The sequence below is a fragment of the Temnothorax longispinosus genome, chromosome 4, assembly GCF_030848805.1.
Source record: "Temnothorax longispinosus isolate EJ_2023e chromosome 4, Tlon_JGU_v1, whole genome shotgun sequence".
NCBI lineage: Eukaryota > Metazoa > Arthropoda > Insecta > Hymenoptera > Formicidae > Temnothorax > Temnothorax longispinosus.
Genome location: NC_092361.1, coordinates 15,407,347 through 15,420,656, shown reverse-complemented (window position 1 = coordinate 15,420,656; position 13,310 = coordinate 15,407,347). Strand labels below are relative to the sequence as shown.

Genomic DNA, 13,310 nt, shown 5'->3' with positions numbered 1-13,310 from the left:
TCGTCGGTCCCGGGCCGTTTTCGCGTGCGGACGAGCGTCGGGAGTGGATTCGGTGTCGAATCTGTTCGTCGGCGACCGTCTCGGTATATCCATCGGGTCGTGCGATCGCGATCAAGCGTATCTCTCGGGTGGCCAATGTTCCAATGGACGCGCTTCGCTCCGCCGCTTTGCTCCGCCATCGCGTCGGAGCAACCCGCTCTCCGACACGAGTGTTTCGCAAACGTCGACACCCGTCGATTCGATTCGAAGACGTCTCCGGACAGCCGGCTGTCGAAGAGAATCAGGCATCGCCCGTCGAGAAATTAATCGAGAATTCGAGACTGTGAGAGCTCGCTGCTCGCTTGCCTACGGTAGTCGCGCGCGCTACCCCCTCCCCCTCGACGTGTTTAACTACAGCGCGTCATTTCTCGGAACCCTCGTGACGCGCCGTTTCCCGGAATTTTGGTTGTTTTCTCGGAACGACGCGTCGAGTAAAAAACGTAACAAGCTGGGAACGCGTTCAGTCTGTCCGCTCGCGACCGTCCAGCATATCGAATCGCGTGAACGCGCGAGTGAACATTTTCCGCCACGAACTTCTCGCCGAGTGCGTCGAACTATGCGTCTATTCGGCAGCCAGAGGAGTCGAAGGGATCGCGTCGAGAGACGAGAGATCGTCCAGAGACAGACGTCTACCGATCGAGGGACATATGTGAGATCTACGGTAACAGTTTTTCCGCTTGTTCGCGTTAGAAGAGCATCCTATTATTCCGCGATACTCCGGCATGCAAGTTTCGCCATTGTCTTTGTACACTATTGAGACTTGGAAGCGCGAAGAAAATCGATGGACGACTGTTTAATGTGCTAATGTGATAATCTGAACGCGATCGCGAGTGTCTTTCCGTGTCCGTGATTGAGTCCGTCGATTTAGACTTTTAGATCGAATCGCCGTCCATTCGAAGACTTTCTTTTCACAAATCCGCGTGTCTTGTGATCCAGTGCATCGAGGAGTATCGAGGAGGATCGAGGAGCATCGAGGAGCACCGAGGAGAACATGGAGCAATATCGAGGAGCATCAAGGAGCAACGAGAAGCAACGAGGAACGTCGAAGGAACGTCGAGGTGTAACGATATCGAGGTAAGTGTGTCGCGTGTAATTTGTTGTTGGATTACATCTTGGCGAGTTCTTATACGTTCGCTCTCTGTGATGTAAGAGAATAAAATATTCCCTTCACAGTTCCCTGCAGCCCCGATATAATTCCCAATATAAATGATAAATAAAATCGCCGTGAGGAAACCGAAAGGTTTAAAACAATTGCGATGGGCAATTTTTGCGGTCGTTTTCCAAACGCACGAATTTTTTTTCACGTGGGTTTTCCGGGTACCGTAATCAACAAAGTTCATCGATCTCGGCGTTGCACGTACGCTCCCGCAGGTACTCCCGGCTATTTCGACAAACGCATCGACGCCGCTTTGCCGCTTTTGCCTTTTTACGAGATCGGGATGAAAAGAAAGGGTGCGTTTTTCGTGAAATTCGAAAAGCTGCGCCGTAAACTGTCGAAAGCGTCTAAAATCTAAGCAATCGTAGCAATCTTAGTCTTATTCTCGATAATCGTATTTGAAACACATAATTCTCGTCTAAACGTACTCCGATAAATCTGCACGAATATCACCTGATCCTTTAACATTCATAAAGGTAGAAATTTGTAGGTGATATATACGGCTTGTTCGAGCGAAGAAATGCGTATGTCTGACAAGAAATCGCTGATTCGGAAGATTCCGTATATGTTACATATGCATGAATTGTGCACGATCATATCGAGAATATCGAGATATAGTGCCTTTATTGGAAAATATATCTTTTTCTAACGCAAGTTATTTTTTATCGTTCTTATTTGGTATAATTCGAAAACCAAAAGATTTATAAAATCAGAGAGAATGACTTTTGAAAATTATACACTGTTAAATATTAAGGGATGCAATTTAAATCAATGCCTTGAGTTAAATAACACGCGTGTCGAGATTTATTATTTCAACACAGGACCGTATTTAACTCAATTGATTTAGTTAAATTAACATTGTTTTAGTTAAATTAATGATAATATTGAGTAGGAGAATGGTTAAAAGTTAAAAGGAGTGGCGAATGGTTAAAAATGACAAACTGAATATAATTTAACGCTTACGAATTTAACAGTGTATATGTATTTTTTAAATATTTGATATATAAAAAATTTCAAAGTAGGAAAAATGACATAATTGCTGAGTGCAGCACGAATATATAAAGAGTATAGATCCAAAATTTATTCCGGATTTTTTTTCCATTTGTACGATTTATTGAATCGAGCACTTTGTAAAAGCAACACTTGAATCATGACTTGAGAATCATGGAGTCGATTTGTCATGCTGTTAGCATTATAAATAACGTTTCGTGTCAGATATGTGCGAATTGCGCTTGAACAAGCTTTATATTCTATATGGACTTTTATTGGTCCAACTGCAAAGATCCCTCGCGAGATGCACAAGTGATCCATAACAAAGTTCTAGCCTGTGTAGATCAAGTATTATAATATTTACACGGCCGATCGAAGACGATTGGCTTGATGTGTGATATATCCAGGCGAATCCGCGTTTTATTTATTGCAAGTGAAGTCGCAACGAAGTCGAAACCTATGGGCGAGTTTTCAGGAGTTTATCCTCTTTCGACTTTTCATCGAAGACTTTCCAAGACTCGTTAATTGTTCGCGTTTGTGCGACTAAAACGGAGGTTGAAAATAAATGTGCATATTCTGTCGGTTCTTAGCGACAGAAATTTGTCGAGTTGTTCGAACCAGGTTCCGACTTACATCGCAGTTTCCACTGGTTTCCACTCACGTCGCGGAATTGTGCCGGTTGGGAAAAAAAATTCTTAATTCGATAGGTACTTTATCAAAACACCCAATATACCTAAAACTGCGCTAAAACACTAGATTCATCCTGTGTTGATCCGCGCTTTACAATCGCTTCTACGTCTCGAAGCTCGCGTTAATATCTAGGAGCCGTGCGAGTTTCCGCTTCCGCCCGTTCGCTGTCTCGAGAAAATTGAGAAATTATTCTGGGAACACGAGTGATCTTAAGACTCTCGATAGTCTCGATGACTCGAAGACTCACAATATGCGTGATTACGGTAAAGAAAGAGAGACTTGTCGGTCATTAATCTTTGACGTATCACACTGGATCAATTGTTATTGGCTTTTTAATGAGATTATATTAATATGATAGCACCAGTATTGTTAAAATAGAGAACTATTACTATATATATAAAATGTGCTTAATACCTATAGCGATAAATTCTAAAAAAATTAATATTGTTTTTTTTGCAAGAATCTGCGGGATTTATTTTTTATTTCATTGCATTTCTTGATTGCTGCAACATTGCTTATTGTATTTACCTATGCATAATTATGCCATTTTTATATCAAATATTTGTTGGTTTATAGCAATCAGCTCTATTGTTATCGTAATTATTGTTGTTTCTATTATTAACAGTATTGTTTATTAGAACTGTAATTCCAATTAGTAAAATTCGTATGCAAAAGATCCCGCACGTTTCCTGAATTAATATATATATTTTATCAACGCAATACATATCTATTCAATTAAATGCACACATATTAACAATTTATAGAGAACAATATTCCGTACGCTATAAATTTCCTAAAAATTAAGTCTTTTATAAAGTTCAACAATTGTGTGTGTGTGTGTGTGTGTGTGTGTGTGTGTCGTATTACAAATTTATTTTTTATTTACATGTACATGTAGGGCGCACAAAAAAAAGTGACGTCCTGTAGTATTAGAGTGAGAGAGAATCTAACGACAAATCTTTTTTTTTATACACGTTAAAATTTTAATCACTCGTGTTCCCAGATGTGTCTAATCTCGCGACCGATGCTGACTCTTCGCGAAAAAAACGGATGACTTTCGTAAAAATCCTCGGAGGCGATATGAGCATACGGGCTGCTCACACGGCAATTCTCTACGATTGATTGTACGAAAGCTTTTCTCTTCAGACAGAAATCGGTTGCGGTGTCGCGTAGAGACATTTGCTTTTTCCCCCCCCTGCGCATATGTGCGAAACCGACGGACGGAGGTGTTCGTAAGCTCGCGACTGATCGATGTAATTACACACCCGGCCGACTCGTGTCCGATTGCGATAATTGATTGGGAGGACCCCCCGATAGGATAACACCACGCCGCGTTAGAATGAAATCGGCGACACATCGGTAAACGATCGAATTAATGGTCGCGCGAAATGCGATGGCCGGGTATGCCGGGGTTCTATAGCGTTAATAGATTAAATTATTTTAACATGCGACAGGTCTCGGTAGCATTCGAAAATCCGAGCGTGTATATTAACGACGCTCGGGAAAAGAAAAGAAATATAAATTGAAATTTCGCAGCATCGAATATATGGCTATTCCAGGCGAATTTGACCGCCAACGATACGTGAAACATGGATTCCCTCAATTTATAGCATTTCAATGAGAAATTTTAATCCCCTTTAACTTTACAGTTATAGATACGTTCTCGGATACGTTTCTACAGATAATAAAGTCGATCCCGTCTATTAATATCTACAGTGACGTTAATTGTTAATGATAATATAAAAAAGAATCTCTTTTCGGCAACAAAATATAAAATTTGCAATTTTTACAATTTTTTTGGTATCCGTTAGACTGCTTATTTTCGCAAATGTGCGGCTTTTTATTGAATATACCCAAAATGAAAGTTCTCAATTTTCACGATTTTCGCAAGTTCTTTGTGAAATTCTGGCACATATGAAAGAACACCCCCGCGATTGCGTCGAAGAAAACGAAGTAGCGTACACCGTAACGCGCATTTCTGCTAGTGATTGTACGAGTGCTGCTGTATGGCCTAAAGGGATCATATACAACGTACTAATAAATTTAAGTTGCTCTCGAGTCGCGTCGACGACATGCCCTACGATCGATATCTGCAGCCAGTAGAAACCAGTGCCGTCAATGATATATTCGGAATTCTTACACTTCAGCGATTAAACATTATCTTACGCGCGTAAAATTATAAATAAACGAATATGCAAATGAACGTAAATCAGCAATTATCGTACGCTTTTTTCCTTTCGTATTTTTATATTTTTTTTATATAAAAGACATTGTTAATAGTTATACGTATATATCTGTACGTCTGTTCAAGATTCGCGCGTCTTTATAAAAATGCGCTCTTTTTTTAAATTTTGTACAAATGTCAGGCAATCACATAACGCGAACGTTTGCTTTCAGCGATGCGTTCGTTAACTGTGGATCCATACAAACATCTCGCAAGTTACTATCCGAATATTGAGCAGCAGCTCTAAATGCAAACCGTACGACGCGTATATAATATTCAATGCACGAATACGATTCAATGGAATAATTGCGACACATTCGTGTAGCATATTTTTCGAGATTTTCTCCCGCAGGCTATTCGGGTATTCAAACTAGCGGCTAGGATTGCCACTATCGATTGGAAAACAGCGTGCCATACCGCCAGCCAGCACGTTATACTCTGGAACGTATCGCTGGAACGTTGAAACAGCGTGTTATCGGATATTCACGGCACTGGTTGAACCTATAAATTTGCGAGCGTTGCTTCTTTTACTAACTACAATACAGTCTTGTCCTTAAACTTTATCTGATAGGTAATTCGAGGAAATTTTACGGCTGCTAGGCGAGCGATAAAAATTTCGTTCATCCTGCCTGAAACTCTCGCGTCTGGTAAGATATTCATCGGAGTATTAAATCATGCGAGCTTTAAATCGTGCGATGGTAACGAGTAAAACCGATAGAAAGGCGAAAAGTAATTAGCAATAAATTCCCGTAGCCAATGCGGGTAGCGATATGTGATGACCATCGAATTCTCGCGAATCTATCTTTTCATACAATTGTTGGGGGGAAAAAAAGAGAAAAAGAGGATACACTGGTCTAAAATTTCGATCTTTCAAAATGCGAAGGTGCGCGATGAAGGAATGAAATATCTTTCGGATGCTATGTTGCTTTCTACTAAAATATTCTGATATTGCTTCGATAGTTTGCTGAGAAATAATTCCAAGCAGTCGAAACAAAATAACTAATATAACATAATAAACGTGAAATCATAAAGAAAAAGGTTTTGTTACATATTTTACGATAGCGAAAAATTTTATGATAGTTTAAAAAAACCCCTAACTTTTTGCTATTAGTTTCCTTCGACCAATATCGTACAAAACGCGATTGATAATCTCGTATCTCTATTCCACCTAAAGTTTAGAAAGCTACGATAACTTCTATTACACTCTCTTGCGTCTGGAGTTCTAAAATCACGCAAGCTCGAAGTAAGTTTTTGTTACAGATCAAAAACTTTATCTCGCTACTATCTCGCTATATATTACGGATCAATCGAGTTGGATTTTTATCTCTCGCAGTTCTTCCTCCTGAAATTACCTAATTCTCCAGTAACACCCTGGAAAGTTAGTTCCCGCACAATTCTTAGTTATCTCTGTTCTATCGGACAGACTTTTTCCTTCGTCATCGATGCGCTCTTCGTGTATAACTTATCTGAAGCGACCGCGACAACGCGAACGACGCACGCTTTGCTTTACAAGAAAAAAAGACGGGACATCGTTATAGTTATTCGTTACATCGACGTATGTACGTACAATATTTACACGTTAGCAGTCTTCGCGCAGGATCAGTGAAAATGCGCGGTAGAATTGTGCCGCATTGTGCTTTACCGGGATAAAATGGCGCTGAGCTGCGTAATTCAAGTGGTCTTACTTTTCGCGAATAATGCTCGGTCGGAGTACTCGACTTTTGTCAGCTTTTCTTAAGAACCGTCGACTAAGCGTTCGGATAAGATTGCCGGTACGGGGGACTCCTACCGAGAGATAAAATTTAGGGAGTAACTCAGGCATTATCGACGAGTTTAAACGTACTAGAATTGGGGGATAAACTAAACGATTAGTGAAACTCAGTGAAAATAAAATTATATGAAATTTGCCTGGTATTATCTATCGCAAAAGTTTAACGCTTAAAAGCTTCGTTTATATATATATATTAATACTAGCATTAAACTGTGTTAACAGAGAGATATGCGTGAATAATTCAAATCTTAATTCGCAATTGTAAATTGGCATCAATTTTAAATCTTTATAATGTAAGTTGTATGTAAAATTTTAAAATATATGTTTTTTTGGTATAAAATATTGAAAAAAATGCGGTATATTTAAATTCATGCAAATGAATTGACCGGACAAAAGATCCGAAGACATCAGTCTTATTGCAGAACGTTTTTTTGCTCGCCAAAATTAATTGTAGGTATTAAAATTGATTATAATTAACAGGAGCTTTTTTTATAAACCGTGTTCGTTACGTGCACGATATATTTCAGCACATGACGTAACTCGCTCACTTTAACTGATTTGCACGTTGACGCTAAAACCTACGCACTTTTTCACACACGTCACGCCTGCCTGCACACATCTCTCGTTTACAAATGTGCGCAATCAGTTCGTGTCCGTGCACGCCTGATTAATCATACTTATATTATATACAAAAGTAAAGAGACTACGCGAGAGGACGCATCCCTTTTTTTTTGTTCAGCTGATGTTCCCCTGCGCTTTTCTCTTTCTTTTTTTCTTACGCTCTTATTCTCGGCTTATAAGCGTGCTTATCCCCGAGTCTGCGTATGCATCGTGTACATCGTGTAGGATAATGAGAGAAAGATAGAAAGAGAGAAACGGTCAATGTGTGTAGGTGTCAACTTAGTAACTCGTTATACCGGCGTCTTTGGTAGTTTCCTGCGCGTCGGCGACGTTGGCGCTTTCTCCGTTTCGGTTTCTGCAAAAACATATCAAAATGCATCGTATCAGTGACGCACGTTGCTTCCGTAACTGTTTTTTCCGTAGCGACTACCTATATGATGACATCTCTGTAGCCGGCCTCTCTCGCCGCGCGAGAGTAAAAAAAAAACGAACGACTCGAAATTATCAGTTATTCATGGAGCTTTCTACTCTCGTAAGTTAAAATTTTTGAGCTCGTTATTATTGGCAAAAATTCAATTATTTCTGCGGAAATTAGTAACAATTAAATTCCTGTGATTAATTCAAAATTTTTAACTAAATAATTTATAATTCTGAGTCATATTTTTTCTTTTCGTGTAGTAGGAAGTCTAATTGCGTAAGATATGTAACGACGATTGGTTACGTTGATAAATCATTGAGAATTGGTTTTTTATTTCTCATAAGTGCAATTTCATCTTTTGATGGCAAATTATTTCTAAAAAAATTACATACCTTCTGAATTTATACACAGAAACTTAACGCGTCACGTATATGGATGCAGAATGTATAAAATGAATGATTTAGCAGATATTCAGGGATACGAAAATATACTTGTTCATCTTACGGATACATTTTCGAGGTCAAAACGAAATCATGTCAACGGTCAGAGGCCATTCTTGTCCTAGAATATCACGGAACTTTTTTATCTGTCGTATAAAAAGACACCATTCGTATTACTTCGGATGCATTTATTTCTAGAACGATGTATACGGGCAAGAGCCTACACGCGACTGCCACCTTTCAGATGTTTCCTTTTTTTTCTATGACGACCCGCTTTCGAAATAACTAATCTTCACTACTGACCTCGGATTAGTTAAATGTAGTCAATTTTATATTTTATTACCACGACCATTTTCCTATCATGTTGCAAATCGGTAGAGAATATGTAATATATACTTTGTTCTTGTATGTATAAAATTCTTTTCATAGAACTCGTATTTGGGGCATGAAAATCGTTGAGCGATAGCCGATTTTACGGGAAAACTATGTAATGAAATTTTATACGCAACAAAAATTTAATTTTAACGTTTATATCGATCTTCAATAAAATGTGGTTTCTTGTATATTGAGAAATACTTGCGAGTTTATATGAAATTGATATTAATGATGTAATCGGAGATCATTCCTATAAATTTTAGTTAGGGGAAACTATATTTGAACATAAGTAATACTCGCGATCACTCGCGTTTTGTCTGCTGATACTTACCCATCAGCAGGCCCAAATTTGTAGGTGTTTTTCCGGATTGCGGATCGTCAAGCATCTCTCCAGTGCTGTTTTGCGAGAGTGCCATAGAAATCGGTTCGCCCGAGAAACACGAAGCGAATACAGAGAATCGATTTACGGTTAGGTCTATTCACAATTGTGTCTATTCACGGTAATATTACTGTATGCATTGACTTACATATCGGTCGTATGCTCCACCACCAATTCCGCCATGTCGTCGGTCCGTTCGATTATCTGCTGCACCTCCTCGAAACTCCGATCGATCAGAGACATGCCGGACCATTCTAGCACCTATAAATAGCCATTTCGTATCAATGTATATTATTTGATGATGTAAAATATTGTAAAATATCGATGCGAACATGTGGAAAATATTTTTATTGCTCAAGTGAACGCGCGTTTACTCCTACAGTTATTTAATTGTAATTGAATCTAGATGACTGTTTTTATTTCATATAAATTATAATAGAGAGGCTATCACACACATTTATTATGTTGTTAGTATATTATTTTAAAAATATTTCTTACAAAAGATATCTTGTAATAGTCGAAATGTAGTTTCTTTTATTCGAATAATTAATAAGTTGAAATTTTGATTATGTGAATACTTATTACACGAATACTTTTTATTATAAATTTTGAAAAATAATAATAATAAAGCTAAAGATTAAAATTATATTATATTATTTACCTTTTTATATTATTTTACAATTATTATATATTTCTATTTTTTGCCAATTGTGTGTGATGATTACTTTTAACGCTCTAAGTAGTTGCTCGTAAAAAAACTTAACGATTTTTCGTGAAATATTTCAAAATCGTAATTTTTTTTTTGTATAACTGCAGTGCAGAATGTCTCATCTCAGATATGAAAGAGGAGAGTAGAATGGCTCGGATTCCTGACGGTTCGAGACCGTCAGCCTCGGTCGTGAAATTAATGTTGAAACGCGTCTCGCCGAGGCAACAGGACCGAAATGCAATCGGTCGTAAAGCATCCGGTCCTTCCGGCGCTTTAAGCACTTTAATTATTTTAATTACTTGAGCGGATTGCCGTAACGAAGACGGCGAGATCGCCGCCAGACGGTAAGCTGTACAAACTTTTGGGGGAAATCGCCGTGTTAATCCTTAAGGCTACTTGGCCGAGAAGACATTAAGAAGATTAAGGGCCCGTGTTGAATGCTATTTGTTGTCGCGTAAGATGAAGAAGCGTGAAAATTGAAATACAGCGGTTATACATGGCTTGGCTAACGGGAACGTGCGTGCTTCGTCAAGCGTAATCAGCAAACTTAATAAATTAGGTCCTCCAATTTTGAGTAAATTTTCACGGATACAGATTTGATTCGCAATCTTATTTAGCAATGTATAACACTTTCCATATTCGCACGTCGTACTTTTCGTTGCGTGATGTGCGCAAGTGTAATTACATTTCAATTAGGTGTTGCATGTTAATTAATGCATATGAGAATCGAATTAAACATCTGATTAGAATACTGCAATTATTTCGGAACGATGTGGAAAACTCACGGTAGAAGAAGAGTGAAATTTATATTCCCCGTTTTTTTTTATAATGAAATATTAAAAGCACTCGCAACAAAACATTCGCAAACGAGTGTCGACAATTATTCTCAATATTAAATCGTAAAATTTACGAATTGTTTGTCGCATATTTGTTTCAATTATTACATGTTGTACGTGAAATTTGAAAATGTATTTGTCGCTGCTTTCTGTTGTATAACAATGCCTGTATATAAGACCCGAGGTCCTTTGAGAAACATTATACCGCGCGCGTTAATTACGGCACCCGACGGCTTTCAATTAAACCGCGAGTGGAATCGAATGCAAATCGCTCTATGTTGAGGAAGAAGGAAGCGTGATCGATACACCGCGGCTTTCTCTTGAATGGGAAAGCGTAAGAGCGAAAAATGGAATTGCAAATGGAAGTCTTTGGAAATCAATTTATCGCATTAACGAATTATAACGTCTGAGATAACTGTTTCATTGACGCTTAAAATGCTAAAAGATATCAAACGTATATCACGCGACGAAATAGTCAATTACTCACGTCCTCGTTTTATAATACATAGAAATGTGTATCTCGAATACGAGTTGGCCCATGTACAATTCTATTACATGCTCATGTCGCGAGAATATCGCCCATGCATCCTCATGACAAGTTCGCCTCGGTACAACAGACTGATGCACAATTTTCCTTCGCGGACGTAACATTTATCGTCGTTGCAAATGTTGCGATATAGACAGCACGACTCATATTCGAAAGCTCATAACTCGGAAAATAAACTTTCCATCCGCGTTCATTTACTAGCAGATTTTCGCGAAATATCTGCAATTTAACGAGAAGAATTTTCAGGAGAAGTTAGAACGCAAAGAATCTGAGGAGAAATGTGTAATTTTGAATTCTATGATATTTGATGAAACGAAAACGCAATAATGATAACAATGATATAATAATTATGTGATGCTCGAATCTATGTATATGTGTATGCTTGAGTGAAGCAAAGTTTTCCTTTTCGGATCAAGAAATGCCCGCAACGAGAGAAACTTTGCATTGAAATGAAAATATTTATCCAAGCAGGTGGAAAGGTGTTTCCAACTTTCCAAATATTGTCGAGTAGCTTTTGTATGCGAATCTTTCTGCCTTTGCATATTTCCAGATGCGATAAAGGGAGATTTGTAGGAGAGAGAGAGAGAGAGAGAAGGAGAAAGAGAAAGAAAAATATAGATAAAGAAATGATTTCACGCTGGCGGTATAGTAATGCAGAATTTTTCACTTGATCAGTTTTTGGTTCTATAAAAGTGAGCCTTTTTTGCTCCTTACTTCGAGAAGATTTCAAAGCATTTTTCTATGTCCATATATACACTTTGCTTACATTTGAATGGAAAATCTATCTCTTTAATGTATTTTTCGTTTATTGGACTCTACAGTATCTTTTTGTCTATTTATCATACATTTCTAGTATTCTTAAAATATTTTCGAATTTTATATTAGTTGCATAATTAACCTTCTTCTTAATTAGTTGTTTCGCTCGATTTCGAACATTATGACCCTTCTGCATATATCTGCGTTAGATATAGGATATGTATATAGGATCCACAATTTAACACCGATTCCGATCCGAAAAATTTTTAAAGAATAACATTTATATTACACCTTAAACATAACAGAACTATGTAGACACTCATCCGGAAAGTGAAGACGTACGGGCAAAGTACAAATTAACGTATGGAAAGTTAACGCGTATTGGAACATGTCATATTCATAAAAAAAAAGAATTAATTATAACAATGGTGTGTCTTTCTTGAATTGATGATTTTTTTCGAAATTAGATCGAAGAAGAGAAGACACCATGGTATAATTAATTTCTTTCGTTGTTATCCTTATTTGTATATATCTGTGTGTCAGATATATGGAACTATGAAGTAAGAGTAAAGAGAGATATCTCCTATAGTGTAGAGCGGAAAAAATGGTCACGAAAAATATTCTGTATGTGTCCAGGTTTACCGAATGGAATAACTTGAACCATTTCGTCGCCATCTTGAATCTTCGTATGTGTCACGTTCGTGTTACGTTCAGTTGGGCTAGGATTAGTAAGTGTGTAATGTTGGTGATAAATAATTTTAATAATACATTTTAAAGTGAGTTGAAAGGATCTGGACCGGTTTCACAGGTGCCCAGATAATTCGGGTACTCTCGTTAATACGGGTATCCGCGTCAATACATTGCAGGTATCTACTCGTATTAATACAATCAAAATTATTTATCACCGATACTTTACACACTAACTAATACCCAACTAAACGTAACACGAACGTGACACATACGAAGATTCAAGATGGCGATGAAATGGTCCACGTTATTCAATTCGGCAAACCTGGCCCCAGCATACGGAACATTTTTCGTGACCACTTTTAATCTGGTAGATACCTTTCCTTACTCTTACTTCATGTATGCATGGGACTTAATGATTTCGAACGGCAAATATATAAAGGAGAGTGCTCGTGGCAAGATACGTTTGCCCGTATATACTCTCGGTGGGTTGCCATTATACCTTCCGAAAGGTGGCGATCGAATAAAAACCGACTTCTTGGTCGGATTTGAACTCAGATCTCCGGCTCATTAGAACAGCGCACATCTATCTGCGTCACGATCGCTATGTACACGATTAATACTATTTCGTATTTTATGTACATGATTTCAGTTAATGTACAGTTATATAAT

General features: G+C 38.0%; 1 protein-coding gene and 1 long non-coding RNA gene across 7 annotated transcripts in view; one reads left to right on the top strand and one right to left on the bottom strand.

Annotated features, from left to right (window-relative positions):
• The window catches only part of Fife (regulating synaptic membrane exocytosis protein fife), a 166,516-nt gene that overhangs the window by 27,972 nt on the left and 125,234 nt on the right, over positions 1-13,310 (bottom strand). For all 6 annotated transcript variants that reach the window (XR_011731526.1, XR_011731527.1, XM_071774974.1 and 3 more), the window contains 3 exons: positions 9,252-9,364; positions 9,056-9,120; positions 7,788-7,846 (listed from right to left, as the gene is read on the bottom strand). Coding sequence is in view for 4 of the 6 variants with exons in the window: in XM_071774974.1 (XP_071631075.1) it covers positions 7,788-7,846; positions 9,056-9,120; positions 9,252-9,364 (237 nt within the window). In the remaining 2 variants the exon portion in view is untranslated. The remainder of the gene's footprint in view (positions 1-7,787; positions 7,847-9,055; positions 9,121-9,251; positions 9,365-13,310) is intronic.
• Positions 790-13,310, top strand: part of LOC139810999 (uncharacterized) — an 84,881-nt gene continuing 72,360 nt past the window's right edge. Inside the window, exon 1 of the long non-coding RNA XR_011731529.1 lies at positions 790-1,113. This is a non-coding gene — a long non-coding RNA (uncharacterized lncRNA). The remainder of the gene's footprint in view (positions 1,114-13,310) is intronic.